The sequence below is a fragment of the Calidris pugnax genome, unplaced genomic scaffold (genome assembly GCF_001431845.1).
Source record: "Calidris pugnax isolate Ruff unplaced genomic scaffold, ASM143184v1 scaffold42, whole genome shotgun sequence".
Taxonomy (NCBI): domain Eukaryota; kingdom Metazoa; phylum Chordata; class Aves; order Charadriiformes; family Scolopacidae; genus Calidris; species Calidris pugnax.
The window spans coordinates 409449-434688 of NW_015090920.1; the positions used below are offsets into that span (position 1 = coordinate 409449).

Consider the following 25240-nt stretch of genomic DNA (forward strand, 5'->3'; position numbering starts at 1 on the left):
GGGTTTAATATTTTTCCTAGAACTTTTTTTTTTTTTTTTTTTTTTTTTTTTTTTTTTTTTTTAAATTTATGAAAAAAAAAAAAAAAAAAAAAAAAAAAGAAATAAGAACTGCTCTCATATCCAGTCATAACTGTGGTTATTGAAATGGGAGTCAAACAGACAAATCCTTGCCACAGCTAGAAGAAAGTACTTCAGCAGAAATCTTTTCCCAGTCAGATCTGTGACAGTGTATGCCTAGATATTTATGATCTTAAAAAACTTGTTCAGAGGTCTAGATGCACTCAGGCTTATTCTTAAAAAAGCAAACACAAAGTCCAAGTCCAAAACTCATGCAGTCCCTCTATTGTCACCCATATAGGATTATGACAGCAACATTCTCATATCCATGACACCTGCAGTCCAAATTTGAATCCATATTACTCATTCTGTTTAAAGTATTACAGTCATTGCCTTATATGTCAAAGCCAAGCAGCCCTTTCCAGCAAAGATGAACTGGGAAGCAGAATGAATTTGTATTTCTAAGGGCAACTAGATTTTAAAAGTTTGCTGTGAAATCTATTTTTCAATTCAGTCATGCTGCGACGGCTCTTATCTGCCAAGATTCCAGATGTGTGATCTGAGGGAAAATTATTTAGCCATCATGCATAAGACAATCCAAAAAAGTTGCACAGGAAAAAAGTAAACGTATTTACAATAAAACATATTTACAATATGTTTTAGTAAACATATTTACAATAAAAGTTCACTTAACATCTGTCACCAGTGGCTCAAAATGTGCTATAAGTAAAACAACAAAATAATTCACTATATGGCAAAAGAAGCTACATACTTGGAGAACTGCTGGGAAAAGGGGAACCACAGGCTGGGATCTATTAAGAAAAAGGAGTGTCTGCAGTAAAATTTGCCCTCTATTACTTCCTGACAAATTCTTCTGTTACTAGGCTGAACCTGGTCTGCTGACATCTTCTCCTAAAACGATTACAGACATGAAAGTATTAAATTTCTTCATGTTAATAAAGTGTTCTTCCATCAAAACCTCTAGCAGTTCTTAAAGGTTACTATCCTCTCCAGCTCCATCACCACCACAAACCTGTGTATCCAGAAGCTCCACACCTTGCACAGACTAAAATTTCTTGAACGAGCTGACAATTCAGGTGCATAAGGTTATGCCCTTTTGGCTCAAGTTGTAAAAAAAAATAATCTCTGTGACTCTCTCATCCACAGCTTGAACCTCCATTTAGCCATCTTTCTAATTACAGGAGCTGCTGATGCCCTAACAAGAACCATTTTGGAGTCCACTGATCAGTTCTGTATACTGAGGCAAGATAAACTCTTTTGCCATAGTCATTGTCACTCACAGTCGGTGCAGGGGGACTGTAGGAAGGGCAATGTGGAAACAGATATACTGTTCACACGTCACCCGGCACTCCTCTCAGAATGGGTGCCATTTTAGTTCCCCTGGTGACTAAAATATATTCATGTGTTGAATATACATACTTCTCATTTGTATGCATTCTGCTGATTCTTGGCTCTGAAAGTGACTTGGTTGTAGAATCCTTTTTTTGAAGAGAACTGTAAAACCAGTACTTTCTGGTTCTGCATTTCTCATCACTAATTCACTCGATAGTCTGCTAGCCGAAAATAACTTGTGTTAACTGTCAGCATTGGAAATTCAACCTGGTCAGTGAAAGCAGCCAAGCTTCTTTTTTTTTTTTTTTTCCATGCTGTTTAAAAGGGCTCTAGGCCAAAATGCTTTCCTTTACGCATGTGACATGTGAGAGATGACAATCCCATGGTTTCCAAAGTATGCTACGTTACTCACTCTTTGTATGCTCGAGGATTTACTGAAGGTAGAGCAAGGTAAAAATCTGAAAAATAGATCAAAGCTGGGGGGGCCTATCAATATTCAGTGGCAGATAATGAATTTAAAGGAATTTAAAGGATGAGGAAAGGAATTTAAAGCACGATTTGTAGCTAAACCATATTGAGTAAACATTTGCCTAGCCTACAGAGAATGGGTGTAAGACACTGACTCTGGTAAAGGGATCACACAGTCAGTGCTCTGAACTGTCCGTATGGTATACAAACTTTGGATAGTTTGCAAATTCTGTTAAGCATCAAGGCACCAAAGCCAGAAAAAGTCCAGTTTCCTCATTTAAAAACAATTAACAAGACCAGGGAAATACGGACACCATGGCAGAGTCTGTCAGCACCTGGCTGAAGTTGAGTACCTAACACATTAAAACTGTCAGTCACATGATAAATCTGTTGGGTTTGGATCTACAAACTAAAATAGAAAACAGCTACTATCTTCTATAGCCACCCTTACAGTCATAATTTAAAAGATTTGCTGGCTTGCCTTAAAAAACACAAAACGAGCTGTCAGTTTGGAGAAAAAGAAACATTATTTCACAACTGCATTGTTGTCACATTATTGCTTGCTGCATTTCTCAACTGATTTAATATAAAAGTTTAACTGAGCACTAAAAACGTATTGTCAGCAAGTCATCATCTGAAACGTGATAATCATGGAAGGAAAAAGAGTTAAGGTAAACAGGTTAACCCTAAAAGGCTACTCAAATTCTGGTTTCCTAAAATTAACCCTGCAATCTCTGCAAAGCCATTTGAAGCAGACAGAAACAGAAGATGGGAGACACCAAAATGTGGAAGAAAGCCAATGCTGCCACCTATGTCTCCTTTACTTTCCCAGCTGAAGGGCTGGTCCACAGCCTGCCCCAACACTGACTCAGGTTGCTCTCTCATTGAACTGGGGTACCTCCTTATCTACAGTCTCTCATGCTGAGGGACGCCTCTGACACAGGTAAGATGCTAGCAGGTAAAACTGATGATTTGTAAAGATACAAAAATGCCTTTGTTCAACGGGAACAAAATTAGAAATTATTATTAATTAAAAATTACTTAGGTTTTCGAGTTGCCCCCGTTACACCAGAGATTTCAAGACGCAGATGCTCTGACATAGTTTTAAAACCAGATTTTTCTTTGAATTAGAAAGTCTGCCCCCCCATCTGTGACTCACGGTGAATTAGCAACCTCAGAGCTACAAAATTTATTTCCAGTTTGTAAATGGGCATTAACCAATTTTGGATGGAAAACCATAAGATCACAAATCCAGAAAAGAATAAAAGCAAAAAAAAAACCCCAAACCCCCTCAATGTCCTATTTGCCACTTGTTTTCATTCCTGCCTTTGAGTATTCCTCCTTTCTGCTTCCCTTCCTAACTGCCTCTTTCTTTATTGTCACTCTGGCCCATTCTGGTGAGTTTTCCCACTTACGTCATACCAGACACTGTTCACAAACTTCATCTAGGCTTCATACACAATATCTTGTTTCATATTCTCTTTCTATTTTGCACAACTTCTGTTACATTCTATTTTTTTTTGGCTTTCACTTTTATGATTGTCTAAGGATAGCAGGTCCTAGGGGCAATTTTTTTGCTTTCTGTAAACTACTGTGAAAATCTGTAGACCATGTTAATATCAGAGAATAAGTAACAACAATACTTGCTGGCAAAGAAAATTTAATTATCTGAGCTACATTTCTTTCCAGATTAGCTCTAGTTTTCCTATTTCTGGTTTCATTCCTTCTTTGTTTTGATACTTGCCCTTTTATTTGGGCTCTGTCTTATAGTCCCACTCCTCTGATTCTATATGGTCACAGCTATTCTCCTATCACAGGAGAAAACCCTTGTCCCTAAGAGGGAACACAAGGTGTTTAGTGCAATTGCTCTCCTGTTAAACACACAAGAATCAGTGATGACAATGCAAGAGTCTTCATTTCAGTGGTGACAGGATTTCGAGTGAACGAAATAAAAGGGTAAGTCTGAACTCGATGGCTCGATGCACTAACAGTAGTTCATTCAAACTTGGATTTCCTCCTTGAAATGAAATTTTCTGAATTTCAGGCAGACAACCTCACACAACAGGAGAAGAAAGGAGAGTCTTGAAAAGAAGTTGTTTGATATGTCGAAGCGTAGGAGTGAGATAGAACAAATGTGAGAAAAGGGAGATCTGGCAGTGACCAAAAGGAAGGTTTTGATAGGATAGGAGCAGATAGGTGCCTGAAATCCATCAAGGGAGTTATAAAATTTTACTACCTAATAGCAAAAGGTATACATTAAATCAAGGTTTTAATCAGCCAGCACAGAAAGAGATTAAGTTATACAAAAATTACTTCTCTAGCCACAGAATTTACAAACAGATGATAAATTTTTTAATGGTTCTAACAGGATTATAGATGTGTATCCAGTCATGGCTATGAACAAACCTGGTCTATACCTAAGAATTGTACTGATCCAATTGAAAATCCTGGTGTCAATGCTCTCAAATGAGCCTGACAGTGCCTTTGCAGTACTGTAGTTTATGACCAAGTAAAGTGAATATTGCTGTCAGGGGTCACAAAAACAGGTTGCACAGAGATAGTTTCTATACCAGCTTATTTACTTTTTTTTTCATAAACTTGCAGAGAGAAAATTTGGAATAGGTTGATAAATTGATTGATTGATAAAAAAATGATAAATATTTTTTTGTGAAGTAATTAAAATTCAGCTGTCAAAAAAAACCCAACAACTATTCCTGCTCAAATATTGCATCTCAGGTACCCCTGTCACGTAAAAATGGGTCTTCATCTTGCCACAGGTGCCTTCAAGCACTGCTTCTGGATATATATCTTTTTTTTTTGCTTATTTCCCACTTACGTTACACATCAGTAGTTGGATACATGGCAGCTGTTCCCTAAGATCCTAACGGCAGTTTCCTCCATGTCCAAGCTAAGTTCTTTGTTGGGTCATTGGCAAGAGCACTGCAAAACATTGACTTCTCTCACCCTATATCCAAGTTAACTATCCCCAAATACGTGTTACTATGCAAATTCTATATCTATATCTCTATATCTAGGTGATATAGATCTATATCTATATCACCTTAAGACACACAAATCTGACCAACTCAAGTAAGCACCTTCACTCAATATTCTGGAGCTCAAATCCACAGAGATAATCAATCTTTGCTGTTCCCACTGGGAGTCTCTCAGTGCTTTAAAATTCACGCGCTGCTGATCCAGATTCCAAATACAATTGGGAAACCTGCTCTTGTTCTGAAGAATAAGAACAACAAACCAGAACGTGGTCTTCTCGGTGTACATCAGATGGTGATCAGTGGCTAACTGAATACATGCAACTAAATTTTTGACATTTCAGAGCAACAGCCACACTAGAAATTCAAAAAAATGCTACAATGTGAATGCAAATTGGTAGTTAGAGAAAAATGTTGCAATGCAAGCTTGTTGTGAGCTTACTTACAGTATTTAACCATTTAAGAACTTACCAAAATGGAAAAAATAATCTGGCAATAGTTTAAACCACTTGTTCTCAGGAGAGAAAAAATAATCTCATCTGGTGTTGACATTGTATGAGATGATACTAGCATTGGGAATAATTTGTTTAAACTGACATACTTATTTCACTAACAGTACAGTAATAGTTCACAGTACAGACAGCTATTTTCTACATTACTCTCACACAAAACCCTTGCAAAACTATAAAGGCTGTCTTCAGAAACCTCCTCAGGAGCAGAATGTCAACTCACATCAGCGAAGCACACAACAGTATGGGAGAGAGTACACAAGCTGAACTAATGGGTACAATTTGGAGAATCTTTAACAGAACAGGATAAATCTGCAGTGCCAACCAACAGAAAGTTAAGCAGAAGAAATCTGTGAGACGTGACTGTGTAACTGAAATGCAAGTAACTGAACTCACAACATATGCATGGTACTGATTTACTGGAGAGACTGGGACTGACAAAATTAACACTGCCATTCCCTTCAGAGCCACTGGAGCTCTAGGTGTATCTGGGTACATGGTTCACTTCATTTTTCCTCTGAATTACATGTATTCTTTGTTCTCCTCTTCTTGGAAAATTAGTGATCTATCCCACAGTGAGAATACCTCTGAACTATTGAACTATGGCCAGTTTATACAAGTGGAAATGTTGACTTCTATCAAGGATGTAGTATTTTAATTCGCTGGCATAAAGAAACCAAAAAATTACTGGGATAGCAGGGTCACTATGGAGAAACATATTGATCTCTCAAGAACTTTAATAAACTACATTCAGCTAAACAATACAAATAAGGTTCTGCATTAACTGTCTCTTTTCCACTGCACCGTAGCAAAAGCATAGGCTATCCTTTGGTCAGCGTGCGCTCAGAACTGATTATACTCAGAAGCATCAGCTCCTCTTTTCTATGGCTTTTACCATTATTCCCACTGCAATATCACTTCAGAACCTCATACTCAGGTGAGGAGTCAATTGTGTTACACAAAACCAGAACTGAAGAATAATCACCATACAAAAGAGCTCAAGAGTTTTTGCAAACTCAAAGATCTGATCCTCTTCTTCATTTACAGGCACATTGCACACCGATGGTAGTCATATTAAATTAAAATCTATTTTTAAGTGGTTGTATTGATTAACTGTGTTCACATCTTCACAGATGTCCACCAGAGCTCTATAGGATTTAAGAGGTTTCCCTATAATAATTCTCTTAGTGTATGTAATACATGAATATGTAGAGAATTAGAGGAAGTTTTAACCAACCCCATCTTAACAAATTTTCCATTACCAGTATCATGACACAACAGGGCACTTGCCTATGATAGTTCCAAGCTAAAAAGCAACAAAAAAACCTCCATACTGGGAATATTGTACTGGACAGTATCAGTCACATTCCTCCTCTGGCCTTTGAACACTTATGGGAAGTGGCTGAATCACCATACCAGAGGTATCTAAAAGATGTACAGAAGTGGTGCTTAAGGATATGGTTTAGTGGTGGACCTGATATGTCCAATTGGTTAATGGTTGAACTCGATGACCTTAAGTATTTTTTCCAACCTAAATGATTCTATGGTTCTATGACTACTTTAGGGAAAGAATATAAGCTACAACAAGCACCATTTTCATAATATGCTGATTTAAAAGAACTCTGCACTCCTTAAGATTCAACCAGCAAATTAAATCAATAAAATAGAACCTACAGTAACCTTAGGCAATATAGCAAGCTATCAGTTGACTTGCTGACTCTACTTGTTCCAGGGAACACAAAGACACTCTGCAATCTCCTCCATATTGAGGCTCAAAAATGTAATCAAATCAGTAATTCCAAGAAAACAAAACAAAACAAAACAAAAAAATTTGCCCAATTTACAGCTTCAAGAATATATTTATAGTCTTCTTTATATCTGCAGATGAGATATCTTTCTAAATTTACAAGGCGTTCACTGAAGACCTACCAGGACTCTTCAAAATTATCCTCAAACCATCATTCCTTCACCCATACTCCCCTTCACCTCCACCGTCCACCCCAACATTACTCCAAGACACAAAAACGTCTTGCATAAACTAAATAGCATAAAGCACTTCCCAGCTAACACTCCTCTGGTCCAGCTTGACATGTCATTAGACCACATCCCATTATATAGCATGAAAACCTGTCTTCACTCTTCAGAAAAGAGAAAGATAAACATTCCGGATTTCAGCTGAAAAACATCATCAGACTTATCTACTTGATACTCACCCAGGCAGCTTTGTCTTCAAAGCTAACACTTTATCCTGATAATGCACACAGGTATAGGCACCAATGTGGTCACAAACCAGGCCAAATGTCTTCATAAGCTCCTTCTAAGATTTTAATTACTTGTATCCTCAAGCCTGTAAGTGATGTCTTCACTGCCTGCCATGGAAAACTGGACTTCACTTATGCTTCCATCATAAATTCAAAAACTATCACACCCCCTTCAAAGGGGCTTTTGAAATATTTCTAGACCTCACAGGCAGAATCAAAAATATCACAGGCAATATGAAAAAAGATAGCTTGCAAACCACAGCAGAAAACCTACAGATCAATTGCCTCGCTTACAGGCAAAAAGCATTTATTTAAAACACAAAGAAACACCCATTCCAACATCAGCATATTTCTGTTGATTTTGTGGAACGTGAGAATTCCTCTCCTTCTACCCTCATCTAAACCGCCCACAGACTGAAGCTGAAAGTGACCTGTCTGTCTCTCTCCCCCTTGTAAAATAAGGTAGTTTTCAACTCCCTTCTAACATTGCAGAGGGGTATAAACTACCTCTTCTCTCAGTGGTTTAAGTGCAGAGTGAAGAGGAACTTCCCTGCCCAGAAGACTCCAGGCAGCTTGCTTTCTTCCTGCTGGTAAAAGCATTTTTGTGAACATAGTTAACACAAATCCCATTGAAAGTTCCCACAATTAATTTCCGAAGATACTGAATGCACGATGTCTACAGCCAATATCACTTTCTCGCTGAGTTTATAATTATTTCACATGGATACAATGACAATTATAACTAACACTCACACCATATGGCTTTCTCTTTTTCATGTAATTTAATAAATTATCGTCCCCTGAAGACTTTAATATCTTTACTTTAACACTTCCATAGCAAGACAGTGATTTTGTCTTTGATGTAATTTTCAGAATAATCAAGTGAAATCAAGTACCAACTTCTTTTATAACCACATTCCCTGCTTCCTGTGCCTGCTTCTGTTCCACGATATGGATTATTTTCCACTGAAATTCTGCTGCTTTTGGCATCTATTTATGGAATTGTATGATAAAGGTTTCATTACTCTGTGGCTTTGTGTAGGAACCCTGAAAAACATCGCGTCTCCCCTCCAACTTACTCTGCCTCTACAATTACCTCCTGGGCTACAGACAGCTTGGTCATCCAAGTATATCTATCAAGCTTCTACAGACGCCTGCATGCTGGCATGCGGGGTTCCAGGTAGCAGAGGGAAGCTGTTGCTAGCAAGTGGAATTCGGTCCCAAGTAAGTGCTGAGGCTGTCCTGAGCATGAAATACCTTACACCTGATCAGTGCGGAGAGATCTGATGTTAAATTATTGAATGAGTAGGCCCCTTTTTCTCAAGTAGTGGTAATTACAGTCATGTGGCCATGTACCAGACAAAGCAAAAAACTCATCAGCTCAGCCTTGAGAAGACAGCGTGGACTCCACTTGCCGAGCTGCAAAAATTTAAACTAGTCACGAAGCAGGACACTGGCTGCAACTGCTGGAAGCAGCTCAGTCCTGAAAAGGTAGTTAACATTTACCAATAATACTCTACCTTTATAACTCCATAAAACCAGATGTTGCTATGCACTAAAGCTGTCTCCAGTAGCTGGGTAACCCGTCACTCCAGCCGGACAACTGGTGCCCTTTTACCTTCAAATACCCAGAAGGAAAATCCAGAAATGGTGCAGGCTGTGAGAAGTCTGAGCCTAAAACCCTCTGAGCTATCATAGAATCAGAGAATGGTTTAGAGTTGGAAGGAACCTTAAAGATGATGATCTGTCCCTGCTGTGGGCAGGGACATCTCCCACCAGACCAGGTTGCTCAAAGCCCCATCCAGCCTGGCCTTGAACCCCTCCAGGGATGGGGCAGCCACAGCTTCTCTGGGCAACCTGTTCCAGTGCTTCACCACCCCCACACTAAAGAACTTCTTCCTGATATCTTATCTAAATCTCCCCTCTTTCAGTTTAAAACCATTACCACTCATCCTATTGCTACAAACCCTCATAAAGAGTCCATCTCTCCTGTAGGCCTCCTACAGGTACTGGATGGCTGCTACAAGGTGTCCCTGGAGCCTTCTCTTCTCCAGGCTGAAAATCCCCAACTCTCCAAGCCTGTCTTCATAGGAAAGATGCTCCATCCCTCTGATCATTTTCGTGGCCCTCCTCTGGACCTGTTCCAACAGGTCCATGTCCTTTCTGTGTTGAGGATTCCAAAGCTGGACAGAGTGCTCCAGGTGGGGTCTCACCAGAGCAGAGTAGAGGGGCAGAACCACCTGCCTTGACCTCCTGGCCACACTTCTTATGATGCAGCCAAGGATAGAGTTGGCTGTCTGGGCTGCCAGTGCACATTGCTGGCTCATGCTGAGCTTTTCATCCAACAACACCCCCAAGTCCTTCTCCTCGGGGCTGCTTTCAAGCCATTCTCTGCCTAGGATTGCCATGTCCCAGGTGGAGGACCTTGCACTTGGCCTGGTTGAACTTCATGAGTTTTGCACAGGCTTACTTCCCAAGCCTGTCCAGGTTCCTCTGGATGGGATCCCTCCCCTCCAGTGTGTTGACCACGCCACACAGCTTAGTGTCATCAGCAAACTTGCTGCTATCATACCTGGGTCTTCCTTTGGTAAAGGGAACAATCAGAAATCAACCATTCAGCTCCTACACTTCTGCTAATTGTCTCACTAAGACACAAAATTGCAACCCAGATCTGTTATGCTTCTTGAACAACAAGTCATTACATATAAACAAAGACACTGGCTCTAAAAGAAACTATGACCTAGGTTTTTCCCACTGTTTTCATAGAGGAACTACTCATGGCTGTTCTTTGCATAAGAAGATGAGCAGGGCAAAATACCTTGTCCACCAGAGCCAGCAGCTCTCCACAGATAGGCCAGATTTTTAGTATATTTTTTTCCCATAAATGAATCTGCTTTTTTCCATTAAAATACCTATAGTTTCTAAATAGCATGTTTCCACAGTAGAAATTTACACTATTTGTTTACTATATAAACTTATTACTATGTAATTATTATGCAATTAGAAACTTACAAAACTGAAGATCTTTTCTATCATGTACTGTCTTCCCTTAGCTAAAATATTTATCTTTATCTCACTTTTTTTTTTCATTAATTTATCACTTCACCACACATCCTTCATGTTTCACTCATAGCTTGTAATAGCTTCTAGTAAATTATGGCTCACAGAATCATAGAATTGTCTGGGTTGGAAGGGACCTTTATGATCATCTAGTGCAACCATCACCCTCACTATGACAAATGTCTGATGAAGATGGAAACAAGACCTATGAGACTTTTATCATTCCTAAGTATTTCCTCTAACTTCCGCCTTGGGCACTCAGCCATTGCATCCTACTATTAAATGCACATTTACCGAGCTGTTTTCTGATTCACTAAGAGGCTGAGAATTTGCTCTCTGGACTCTAAACACCATCAGTCCATTAAGCTATTTGCATGCTACTGATACAGCTGAGAAAGTAATAGCTCAGTGGCATAATATGGACCAGGAAAATTATATGATAGCTGAACTGGACAAGTCCACTGAAAACAAGAGACGTTCCTGCAGAGTGACACATAGAATCATAGAATCATCTAGGTTGGACGGGACCTTCAAGATCATCTAGTCCAACCATCAACCCAACTCTGACAAAAAAAACATCACTAAACCGTGTCCCCCAGCACCATGTCAACCCATCTTTTGAAAACCTCCAGGGATGACGCCTCAACCCCTTCCCTGGGCAGCCCATTCCAAGGCTTCATAACCCTTTCAGTGTAAACATTTTTTCTAATCTCCAATCTGAACCTCCCCTGGTGCAACTTGAGGCCATTTCCTCTTGTCCCATCACCTGTGAGTTGGGAGAAGAGACTGAGCCCCCCTGGCTACACCCTCCTTTCAGGGAGAGCGAGAAGGTCTCCCCTCAGACTCCTCCAGGCTGAACACCCCCAGCTGCCTCAGCCTCTCCTCATAAGACTTGTTCTCCAGACCCCTCAGCAGCTCTGTTGCCCTTCTCTGGACCTGCTCCAGCACCTCAATGTCTTTCATGTAGTGAGGGGCCCAAAACTGGACACAGCCCTTGAGGTAGGGCCTCACCAGTGCCGAGTACAGGGGGGATGATCACCTCCTGAGTCCTACTCCCCACACTATTCCTGACACAGGCCAGGATGCTGGTGGCCTTCTTGGCCACCTGGGCACACTGCTGGCTCCTGTTCAGCCGGCTGTCCACCAACACCCCCAGGGCCTTTTCTGCCAGGCAGCTCCAGCCACTCTGCCCCCAGCCTGGAGCACTGCAAGGAGTTGGTGTGACCCAAGGGCAGGACCCAGCACTTGGCCTTGTTGAACCTCATCCTCTTGGCCTTGGCCCATCCATCCAGCCTGTCCAGATCCTTCTGCAAAGCCTTTCTACCCTTCAGCAGGTCGACACTCCCACCCAACTTGGTGTCATCTGCAAACTCCATTCACCACCACTCTCTGGGCCCGGCCCTCCAGCCTGTTTTCTACCCAGTGGAGAGTCGTCCCATCCAAGCCATGAGCAGCCAGTTTCTCCAGGAGGATACTGTGGGAGACTGTATCAAAGGCCTTACTAAAGACCAGGTAAACAACATCCACAGCCTTTCCCTCATCCACTAAGCGAGTCACTCGGTCATAGAAGGAAATCAGGTTTGTCAAGCAGGACCTGCCCCTCATGAACCCGTGCTGGCTGGGCCTGATCACATGGGTGTCTTACATGTGCTGCATAAAATGGCACTCAGGATGATCTGTTCCATGACCTTCCCACGCACTGAGGTCAGACTGACAGGCCTGGAATTTCCTGGATCATTCTGCCAGCCCTTCTTGTGGATGGGCATCACATTTGCTAGACACCAGTCAGCTGGGACCTCCCCAGTTTGCCAGGACTGCTGGTAAATGATGGAGAGTGGCTCTGCAAGCACTTCCACCAGCTCCCTCAGTGCCCTCGGGTGGATCCCATCTGGCCCCATAGACCTGTTTATATCCAGACAGGTAGACTATAGTAGTTTGTATCATGACAGGTAGACTAAAACATAACACATAGTGAGCAAAAATGTTCATTATCTTCCCCATGGAATACTTCTACATCCGTATCATCAAACCATAAAAGACCTTTTATGGCCCCTCCATGATGCTCAGCCATTTCAGGGGATTTGTGTTAACTTTCCCTTGAAACTCTTTTCTCATTTAATTCTCTTTCCCAAGGTATTCTTAATTTTTGCCTGTCAACTGTATGATAGACAAATTTACAGGATGTAATTGATTTTATTTAGCTTAATTTCTATGGGTTTTTTTTTTTCTTCTCATAATTAATCGTTACAGCAATTCAGTTGCAGAGAGAAACAAAATCTGATATTTCTCTAAAACTAATAGAGGATAGTAAGTAGGAAGAAAAAGCATCTGTTGTTACATATGGAAGTAGACAAACAGTGAAAGATGTTTGATTAATAGTACTCAACACAAAGTAGGTTTCTTTCCCGAAGCTGATTTTTCAGCCATTTTGTGTTTAAGATATGAAATAAAGTACTTGATCATTTAGATCAATCTTTGGGCTAGTGTGGCCTAAAAGTATACTAAACACTGGAAGTGACAGACTGAGACCTAAGGATGTGTTGCTAATTGCTGTTACACTGTCAATTACAGTGCCAAGGCCAATGATCCATGGAAGCCCACTTGCCCCTAGATCAAAGGAACCTGTTGCTCTACCATTGCCTCCAACTGTAAAGGAACACAGGCTACATCAACGTCAGAAAAGAGCAGTGATAAAGATGACGGATGGAATTAGACTTCGTCTCTGATCAAGTTACAGATAAAAAAGATCATGTTAGTTACCCTACTGCCTTGTGATTAAACAGGCAACAAATGCCTGCACAGAGACATTTAAATACAAGTCACTGAAATTTAAGAGCCATCTCTAAAAATGTAGAGGCAAAAGCCAACCAGTATATCGGAACTTTTGAACATAATGACATCAAATTCCACAAGCCTTTTGTATTTATTTAGGAGAGCTACTGAATTTGTGTCTTTTGTTCACGTTAATTCACATCATTGCAAAGTCTCCTTTAAGAAATAAAGGAAATAATACCATTTACCTTGATTCAAAAGGCTTCCACTCTGAATACTTGAAAATATTATGGGATGTGAGAAGTTTTTATATTGCTCTCAGTGACTTCTACAGTACAAAGAATAAAATTACAGGGTTTACTTGGGATCTTAGTTGCACTGCCTCTGGAAATAGTGCCACAGCTGTCAATTATGATAAGATCCTTCTCTCTCTTTCTTGCTAGTTACATTTTGCTATATGGAGAAACAAACCTAGTGCTATCATTCTCACCAGCAGGATAATTTATAAGCGAACGACTAGTCTCCCTCTGCCTCAGGATGTCCATTGCCTGACTGGTATTTTTGCAATTTTAGACAATGTCTGTGGCTAGCAAACTGTGAAGAAATGCAAAAGGCAAATCCTATTTAAAAGCATAAGAAAAACTGCTGATACTTACCAAACTATTCCCTGAGCCCCAGAGCCAATAGGTTTCAAGTTCTGGTAGCGTTTGAGAACTGTGAAGGTCGAGTCACCTACTTCCACGCTGTAAAACTGGTTGTCAACTTTGCTTTTGCTCATGTTGTAATGTTTGGCAATATATGACACATCCACTTGTTTCCCAAATCCCTGTTGTACAGAAGAAGGGAGCGGGGGAGGGAGTGGAGAAAACACAGAAACCAAGGCTGGTAAAACATCAGAATACTGATAAAAAAGAGTCAGCCTAATTTTCTAATATAAATTCTTGTCATTTCAAGCTCATTGTCATAGATCTACATGATCCTCAAATACTCTCAAAGACTGCATCAAACCCTCTTTCACCCAGGAAGTAACCACAAAAAGCCACTGATTAAAGAAAGCTAATGAATTCTCCAGCTGATGTTTATGACACAGTTACTCTCATCTACCGGTCTCTGCTTGCCATTCCTGCTGCTTTATGACAACTGCCTTCTGTGTTCGCGTTGATTCTGCCCTCATTTGTATTGCAATAAATATCTTAACACGAGAAGACTTACATCAGTGTGGAAGTGCATCAAGAGACATAGGAATTCGGGTCTTCATCATTGGTCAAATGGAGCAAGTAAGTCTATTCACATGAGCACTAAGGCCTTCCCTGAGCATATGGTAAAGGCCTTGAGTACCTTTTGACAGGAGTTGCAAAAGGAACAGCAGTTTATGAGACGAACTGTGACCTGACATGGCTCAGTATCACGGAGAGTACTCAGTAGCGCTCAGGAGATGTTCCCAAGTTCTGGGTTCCTAAGGATAGAAGAGTTGCTCTCATGACCTGACAAGTACATTAGTCGCAAGCAAGGGTCAATTTTCACGACACAAAGACAAGTTACTGTGAACTTCTTATGCTTGCACTGAATTTAGCGCTGCAGAGCTGTAACCTCACCCAAATTTGTAGAATTTCGATGCAGAAAGTCACACTATAACCATTTTATGACTACTAGTGAGCTCAGTTCCCTGAAGACTATGGAGCAAATTATATAATAATTTGAGAGAAAAATCAGAATTTAGTGTTTGTAATTTAGGATTGTATACTAGTGATGCTAAGCACAGGATACAAGAGTTCAACATACTACAACAGATTGGTCCTCAAGTAATTGACAATTCACTCACGGAAGTCAACACTTTTCCAAATACCTTCTGTAAGGAGAAGCAAAAAACAAACCTGCCTTTTTCTGACAGTGCATTTATTTTCAGTGCTCGCAAATGCAGCTTCTAAATTTTCTTATTTTCTCTCCCCCCCAAAAATGAGTAATCAACTATGTTATGTGTCTATGGACTACTAAGTTGAATTTTGATGGAGCACAGAAAAATGTAAGGTTGATTTGGAGAATGTGTTTTTTTCCAATTTCAAAGGACATCATTTCATTGTTCTACAATGCTGATCATTAAAAACATATATCAGTCCTTGCTGAGAACTTGGATTCTCAGGTTTGCCTTAGGACAATTAAAATTCTTTTTCTGTTTGTAATCTCACCGGAAGGCCCATTGTCACTGGACAGTGTACGTTAATCTTAACCACCGCATTTAGAGACTTTGAAACATTTTAATAAATGCAGCTGTTCATTCAAACAGAAAACCTCATTTCTGAAGAGCAATTAGAAACATTACATTTAATTGTTAATCAGGCACAGGGCAAACCTTTTTTTTGTTGTTGTTTTGCTTTTTTTTCCCCCTCAAATGCAGAAAGTGAGAGATTTGTGGACACTGACATAGTGCTTAATTCAAGCTTACAGAGAGTCTCTGAAAGAGGCTTGAATTTTTCTTATCTGAAGACAGACAGACTGCAACTGATTTGCACTGTGTAGCCTTAGTCTTAAACCTCCTTCCTTTACGTGAAGAGAGATACATAAATTCGTCTGTCTATCTCAGCTATTCGTACCAGACCTGGAATTGAGAGGCTTCATTTTAATAATATGCTCCTGACAGACAGGAAATAATCACTGCTCCCTCTGGCTTGCAGCATGTTTTTTTCTGATGTCATTATCAGAACAATGCAGATGATATTCAGCATTAATACCCATTACTCTGAAACCAATGTTATATAAAGAGTCAGCATAAAAATTAATGTATGCAAGCGCTTCAGTCATTTCAACAGCAATTAAAGTGATGTTGATCAATGGGATGCAGAGGACCACAAACGGTAAGACCTGGTCAGAATAAACAAGTATCCTGATGAGCAGCTGTCTTCTGCGTAACATAGACCATTCTTAAGACAATCTAACTATGTGCGAGTAGGAAAGGTAAAGACTGTTTTATTTTTCATAGAATTTTTTTCTTTTTAGATTAATATTTTTCTCAAAGTCTGTCTACTTAAAAGTCTGTGCACCATAAGAAGCTTTGGTAGAAAATATCAACACTATAAATTACTTATTAAATTCAAGACAGACTTATTTAGTTTGAAGTTCACCCCAAGCAGAATGCCTCCTCTGAGTGACAAACATTTCAGCTTTGTGGACAGGCCAAAGTCTCCAGGTCATCTACTAATTTGTCTCCTCCCTTTAAACCCACACTGCTGAAAAAAAATACAAAAAACCCCCTACTCTTTATATTTTGCTGATTTTTATGAGTCTAAATAAATAAGCAAAATTAAACCACAGTAAGTCTACTACTTAAGCCCAAAGTATTCCTTACTTTTATAAGAACCAGGAAATGAATGATACAACTATCCTTTTCATGATTGTACTTTAAATCAAATCCCTAAATCAATGAATTAACAGTGTTATTGGATAAATAACATTTGATCAGACCCCCAAAGCAAGATGGCACGCAATAAAATCATGAACCATCTCTAAGTTAACCCAACAGTCACTGCCTAAATAAGGAAAGGCCAGTCTTGTGTTATTCTAAAATTAAGATATAAAAAAGCTTTTCCCATCAGCAAGGAAACTTACACTTTTAATAGAGCACATTAATGGTAGCTTTAGTTTCAAACCCTGATTAAAAGGTTCTTCTCAAAAGCTTCAAATGCACTTTGCTGATCCTAAAGAAACCTACACAACACATTTTGGTCTCATTCTGTTACATTATCAGTGCTCACTCAAACACCTTCCAGAAGCCTAGGTGTTTATATAGCAGTTAATATCCCCCTTCCCCAGCCCCCACCATGTAAGCTGTTTCACTGCATAATGCCTACAAGGTCTGCACCAGCACTTACATTAAAGTTTTGATTATCTGGCAGCAGAAAAGAACACAGGGCTAGGAATTTCCAGTATACACCCTTCTGTGTACGCACCTACAACAGAAGCTCTTTCAAATTTGATTGATACTGACATTTTAAGAAACTAGGAATTAGCACTTCATTAAGAATTGGTTGGGCAAAGCAAGGGTATACATACACGTGGCAATCCGGTTTACTTCTTAGGATATCATAGTAAAGATGCATAAGTCTCGTACAGAAAGGGGAATTTCACCGAGTTATTAAATTTTTAGCTAAGCTTCAAATGAACTTGGATAAACTACAATACCAGGGCCCCAAAATAACAGTAAATATTGCAGGCGTGAAACAAAAGCAAATTTCTCCACACTTTTCACTTTGAACAAAACACATCTACCTCTCTGTAATGTGAAAGAAAGTATGCATTGAAGTGCCATTTGTCATTGGTTTCCATAAATATCTGGACAATGGAATTACATTGCTTCAGCACTGACTGGAACTTAACTTTCATTTTACATGTACAAGAACGCACACACCATTATTTTCTCTTTCCAGTATTATCTAATTGAAAACTTCTAACACTCATCCGATTCTATTCTCTTTCCTCCGTACTGAGAAATTTAAGAGTAGAAGTAAAAGTTTTTCAGACCTGAAAACATAGCTATCCTTCCTGGATCACTTAAATGCGTAGCCATATCTGTAATGATTTTTGCTTACTATCCAGCAATTGGGGATGAGTAAAGAAATTGAACTGTCAAGACTCAAGCATTTGAGATGAAGGAAAAAGATACTGTCACCATCACTAAGTGCTCAGAGAACACATATTTTGCTTTCAAAAAACAACTATTTAAAATTTTGGTGAAACTTAAATAACTCACTGCCTCACATACAGCTACAAGTTGTATTCTCTTCCTTTCTTTGTTTCACAGCACAGAGAGCAACAGAGAGCGTTACAAAACATAACAGAAACAAAATGATGTTATTTTCTATATTATGAAGTTAATTCTTTCCTGATATCCCTCTTCATTTGTCCATTTCTACCCCACAAAAGATTTATATTTATTATATTTCACTGAAAGACCTTTCTTTCTGAAGACCATTCATCTTATTATTATGAGCTTAAAACATCACACTTTCTTACAGCTCAGTATCTCATACATCTTAGCTTTTATATATAAATACAAACCATGCTAATGACAGTTTAAGCCAAACTGCTCTCCTTTGCATTTCCAAGGCAACGAGTACTCTCACAGAGTCTGTTAGCAGGCACCAGCTGAGGGGAGACTGCACTTCAGTTGTTCCCTGTCTGCACACAGAAGTACATACAGGAACATACCAACTTCTAAGGCTGCTGTGATTCAGGTCTAGTGAAAAGAATTGGATGAGACTGAATGGTTGACTCCTAATTTGCAGTTGGCACAGTGCCCAAGGATGAGCAGGATGAAGAAGAGAGGATGTTCTGAGCTAGCAATCCCAATGGCTCCCCTGGGGCCCACACTGTCTCCACCTCGTTGCAGACAAAGAGACTGGTGTGGGGGACAGCACATTTCAGAGGTGGATGCTTTCAATTCCCTCAGGATCTGAAATGACAATATCTCAGAAACTTCTTGCCAGCTCCAAAAAATGTGTGCCCTGCCGTCCTGTGTGCATCTGCTAAGTCAACAATGCTATTAATTTAATGGCTACCCTCCCACTTGTACAACTGTAATTTTCTCAGAAGATTCAAGTGCAAGAATTCTGGGATGAACAGTCATCTACTGAACCCTCTGCTTTGGATTTAAGGGTCACAGGTTTTGCTTTGTTAATCTGGATGGCCACAGGAGCTACCACTTGCAAAATACAAAGAATATTTGCACAGAAAAGCTGACTAAATTATTTTTTACTGTGTATTCTGTATATGCCATATTTATGGCAGAAATATTATCTATTTTTCTGATCATAAAGCCAGACTTACTCTGGCTCTCCCTGAACTTAGAAGTCCCTAGGCAGTGATAAAATAGGTTTGTCATCTTTGTGTGTGTTCGGGTGTAAGATTTTTATCTTATCAGCCACATCACACCACAGTTCCCCATTTTTGTAGCTCATTCCAACCCTGTAGGGATTGTATTAGTCACCCAGTCTTCCTGATTTTGGTGTGTTTCGAGTGGTTTGGGGTTTTTTCACAGGTTAATTCTCTACCTTCTTTTAATCTCTCTGCAGCAGTCTTGTCCTACCCCCAGACACAATCCACTCTCCCTTAGGAAGTCAATCTTTCACTTAGCCAACTGACTCTTGCAAATAACTCAACCTTGATCAATTAATCATTGATCTTTTTACTATATTTGCTTTGTTCACTGTATTTTAAAACAGATCTTGTTAGATGGAGTACAATATTCATAAGTACTGGCTGGTTTGGGGGAGGGTTGTTTTTTTTTAAACACACTGTACTTGTTTAACCTCTTCTAACTGAGATGCCAAAAATTATGCAGCTTCAGAACCGGCTCTTACCTAGTTCTGATTACACAAGAAGTAGCATGATGGCCTTCTGTTTCCTTTTCACTGATAAATGCTCAAAACACATATTCTTCACTTGTCCAACACGTGTTCACCGAGCTTTAACTACTTTCAACTGCTTCTTCCTTACAGGTAAGATTTTTTGTAGTTTATTTGTAACCGTGGTATCACAGAATCATGGAATCTTCATGATTGGAAGGGACCTTCAAAATCATCGAGTACAACCATACACACACACACAAAAAAACCCCAACAATCCCGGGCACTAGAGCATGCCCTGAAGTGCCACATCTACACGTTTCTTGAATACCTCCAGGGATGGCGACCCCACCACCTCCCTGGGCAGGCCCTTCCAGTGCCTGACCACCCTCTGAGTAAAGTAATTCTTCCTAAAATCTAATCTAAACCTCCCCTGCCCCAACTTCAGACCATTTCCTCTGCTCCTGTCATTATTCCTTTGGGAGAAGAGGCCAACCCCCACCTCTCTACACCCTCCTTTCAGGGACCTGCCCTTCAGAGGGCAAGGAGGTCTCCCCTCTTACTCAGAAGTCACTGTAACCCAAAAGTGTCTGATTTATTCCAAGCCAGACTACTAAAAGATGAGCAATATGCAAGTATCTACACAACAAAACAACTAGTTCAAAATGATTTCTCATTCCCTTGACACCTGAAAAATTCAACACTGACACACAGGTAACATCCAACCAAAGAAGGTAAGGATGAGAAGACTGATCAAGAAACACTGAGATTCCTTGAGAGTGAGACTTCTTTATGGAAAACAGCTTCAACAGTGATGCAAATGGAAAATGTAGCTAAAAAGACAAGACAAAAAGATTTAAGAGTACATGAGAAAGCTACAGTAAAGATGTTTGGAAACATCTTATTTAGGCACAGCTCCAGAGATGAGAAGCTAGCAAAGATACACTGAGGAATTGTGTCCAAAACAGAGGAAAGCAGCAGCAACAGACACATCTAACTTGCAGAAGAATTGATAAAAGAGAGGAAACACTGCAGTTTGTATTAATCAGTTTGTTCTGTGGCCCTAGATTTGAAAAAAAAGCAATAACATTGGAAGAAGCAAGATACAATTAAGATTAGGGAAGAGAAATGGAATCACTAAAAGTTGGCCAAAACATTGCAACACTAAAAAATGAAAAGTACACTCAATTTATCGACAGTAGTGAAGGGAACATAGAAGTACAGTGTGTTAAGAGCCTAGGAGTGCCAAGATGGGATTACCAGCTCCTCTTTATTTATTGCATATCTTGATAATACAGTATATTTCAAATGGCTTACACTTCTCAGGAAACTGGAATTACACTGAAATGCTGGGTTATTGTTTAAGAAGCTTTCTTCTAGTACACAAGCAGAGCAGCAAGAAGATCGACTACACAAAATACTATGCCCCAATGTACATCATGTCTTCCTTTAAAAAGAAGGGTAAAGAAGAGACATGTAACAACAGTACTCACAAAAAACATTTCTCAATACAATTATATGATCACAGTATTCACTGTGAAGATGCTAATCGTTAATGAAAAGATTCTGTCTTTTATAAGTAAAGAGTATAAGGAGCTAAATAATTTAATCACACCTTTTGTTAGAAATAGACAGATCTTGATAGTATAAAGTACCATTTTAGTCCTAGAAGTCTAAGATCTAGGTCGCTGTTCATTGACGTCTTACAAGTACCAATTAATTTCCCATTGGATAGAAGGCATAATTATAGGACATTCTGCATCAAGAAAAGATTCTTTCTTTATTGGTCAAAGTAGTAACTCCATCCAATTGGAATAAAGCATTAGTTCTCATTGAAGTGGCTTATCAATTTAGGATAAAATTAAAAAACAGACGAAATGAATCAACCAATCGATGGAGAGCAATGCAATTAATAAAGCTGGTCTTTTCTGTGTGAAAAATAAAAAGTTTTCTAAAATCAGTAATTTAAAAATCAATAATTATTTTTAAACAGTCACTGATGTAATATTGGATCTAGGAAGTCTATACAAGTTTTGTTCAAGATAGGTAACCATGACTGTGAAAACAAAGCAAGTTAGCAGAATACAGTGGAAAAAAGATGTTAAGAGAATTTAAAGCTTTTAAAATCTTTTTGGTTTGGGTTTTTTTAAAAGCACAAATTGAGTAGAAGTTCCCAAAAATTCCCTCAACATGCAAACTAAAATTTCATTCTAAGGTTTTCTTTCAGTGGCATCAATTTCAATCTGCAAAAATGCTGACATACTCCATCTGGGATATGAAAGGAGAATAGATCTGAAGACCTTGAAGAGTTATTTGTGCAGTAAGTGCTTGAAGAATAGGAACCCATTTCCTGCAATGTCAGGATAGTATCTCTTGTATGCATTTATGGGATGACTCCTCTTCAGGTACTTGCTGTTGGTTTTAAACATGAACCATTTCCATTCAGTAATAAAAATTCATCCAAAATTGTTGATTTTATCAATATATGCTTTAACAGAAACATTGTAAATAGACTTGGTTCGGTATGTGCCTCTGAACAGCTTTAATTAAGTTAGGGTAACAGCAAAGGAATAATTACAGTGGTATTTTACCACTAAATCAAGAACTCTGAGTGTAGTGCCAGAAAGCATTGGCTATACATGGTCACGCACAGATTGATGCCAAGACTAAAGAGGCACTATACACACAAAGAAGTGATTAAGAGTACCTTGCCTCTGTGAAACAGAGATGTTTCTATACAGTTCTGCTCTGGGTAAGTAAAAGGGAGAGGAAAGCTGGCAAGCAGAGCTATGCAGAAAACTCCATTCCGCACAGTAAAAGTAACTTTTTCAACAATAACATCTTTTTCAAACAACTTGAAGAAATATCTTTTTTGCAATTTTTTCAATCTTTTTAAAGTTTTTTTTTTGCAAGTGAACTCTGTCAAAGAAATTACAAAAATACTATGTTTGACAAAATCCTTTCTTGTCTAAAAAAGAGTGGAAGAATCAAGTCAGTTAGACAAATATATGCACATGAAGAACGGGAGATATAAAAGAACAGAGAAGACAGTTAAATTACCAAACTGAATAGTGGAGATGATGATGATGAGCTAATGATTTACTAAGGACAGAGCCAATGTTCTCAGCAGAAAAAATATGTGGTGCTCCCGAGTTAAAAAAATACAAAACAAGCCTCCCAACACTCATTACTGTGTTAATTGCTTACATACAAGTTATAGCCCTTTCTTTTCTGGAATTGTACTTTCACTTACTTGTACTCCATAAGTAATATAAAGGAGAAATCCCCTAGTGTTTACCATAATTCCATTTCTAAGAATGCTGCATTGTTCTCACCCCTCAAAAAAATGAAGAATGTCCCTAATGTCACCCCAGCTAGTTAGATTACTCGTGTCTCATCTCACCAAAAGAATTATGAAGAGACAGAATTCAAACACAAAACACTGTTCAGAAGTAAGCAAAAAAAGTCATCTTTCATTCATGATGGAAAAACATGCACACAGATTTGTGACACAGATATATACTTATGTTAACTAAATTAATCTAACCAAGAGAACCAAAACCTGGAAAAATCAATACACTTTTTTCTTTGTATTACAAAATTACTTTCACCCTTGTAGACTTCCAAGCATTGTGCCCAAACAATTTCAAGGGTAATTTAGAAATACCAAATTGGCTCTAGTGCAGTCTCATGACTCTAGAATCTGCACAGTATGTGGTGTTCAACTGGAGGCAAGGCAAACTCCAAGATTTTAATTACTCTCCCTTCACTTCTCCTTTCACATCATTAAGTTTATTGGAAGTGCAGCCAACATTTTTTCCGTTTGCAAACTCCGCTATTATTTCTACCTACAGAAAACCTCAGATCATTACCTGACGTTTTAGCAGAACAAAATTAAGATCATTAATAGCAAAATACAAAATAAACTTCAAAATAAACAGAAAAGTATTTTTTGTGATGCATTCTTTTATTTTTTATATTTATTCTCATTCTCATAACCAGTTACTCGCAGTAAGCTGCTGAAATTCACTTCTATTTTTTCATTTGTTATGGCATGAACTGCAAAAATGAAGTACAAGTATATACTGTACCTTGTTTTACCTGTAAGGAACACACACCTGACAAAAGGCAATCTTCACATCCAGAGCAGGTTCACCACAATAATACAGGAAATGGCGGCTCATAAATACCTGCAATTAAAGAAAAGTAAAAATAGAAATCTTGTATGTCTGCTGATGTGCAAATACAATGCAGGTCTATCTACATTTGGATTATAAAACCAGCCTGAGTTGCTACCCAGCTCATGGACAACAGAAATCACTTAGAACATTGAACTCTAAATAGGCTCTAAATTCTTTCTGATGCTTGTCAAGGTTGTGGCCTCAAATATGATGTGGCTACATCTGCAAAATTTTACTGTAACCAATGCCATTTCCTCAAAGTTTATCATGTCACTTGTGTATTCCTACATCAACAAAAATAAAAATCAGCTCAATAATGTTCTAAACAATATGTGAATGGGAGACAGTTGTTATTATGGGGAAGAAAAAAAAAAGTCCTACGGAAAGTTATAGAAATTGAAAGACTAATTATGTCACTTTATAAATTCATGGCACAACCATTTTACGAAGGTAGTTCTGGCTTTCGTCTTAACATTTTACAACTAGAAAAGTTACAGAAAAGGGTGGTAAGAAGGGTCCAAAACATGTATAGATTCCTCATATGAAGCAACTGCAGAGACTGAGAAATTTTTTAGCCTGGAAAAGAGCTGTCCAAGTGGAGATACGCTGGAGATCCATCAAATGAGTGGCATACCAAGAAGTGAAAAGGAAAACACTCTTCACTGATTTTTTTAAAATAAAAGAGGTACATGGTATCAAACGACAGATTCAGAATCAACAATAAGAGACAATTCTTGTATGAAGAATTCTTTCATCGGACTGTAAAACTTCCTGCCTCATGTTGCTGTGGATGTTGGAAGTCCATGTAAGCCCTAGTATGATTAGAATAATTCACATATGAAGGAATCTGCTGATGGCTATTAACTTCAAAAATATCACCTCTGACTCAAGACAACTCTGAGTCCCACACTACCACTATATGCTCATCCTATTTTTAGATTCTTTTGCAGGCACCTGATACTGCTGAAGGGAGCCACACACTAGACTAGACATCTGTTTTAACTTAATTCAGCTCTGAGTAACCAATCCTTTCCTAGCTGGATTCTAGTATGGGACATCAGTGTAAAAAACACACAGTAAAGCTCTCAGGCTGAAATAGGTAGCTACATCAAAAGACTTTGGAGCACATTGATTTTTGCTGCATAACTCCATTTAAAAAAAAAAAAGAAAAAAACTTTTAACAGTACAATTAAAAAATCAGCAATTTTTAGGTAAAAAGTGATAAATAATATAGAACTTTGTGATTTT

The 25240-nt window shown here is 38.9% G+C and overlaps 1 protein-coding gene across 10 annotated transcripts in view; it reads right to left on the reverse strand.

The window, feature by feature from the left end:
- The window catches only part of MAPK10 (mitogen-activated protein kinase 10), a 179371-nt gene that overhangs the window by 72358 nt on the left and 81773 nt on the right, over positions 1-25240 (reverse strand). For 7 of the 10 annotated variants that reach the window (XM_014950026.1, XM_014950016.1, XM_014950025.1 and 4 more), the window contains 2 exons: positions 23930-24001; positions 14130-14299 (listed from right to left, as the gene is read on the reverse strand). In XM_014950026.1, coding sequence (XP_014805512.1) covers positions 14130-14299; positions 23930-24001 — 242 coding nt within the window. Of the gene's footprint in view, positions 1-14129; positions 14300-23902; positions 24002-25240 lie in introns of all 10 variants that reach the window. The other 3 variants (XM_014950023.1, XM_014950022.1, XM_014950024.1) reach the window with 2 other exon arrangements.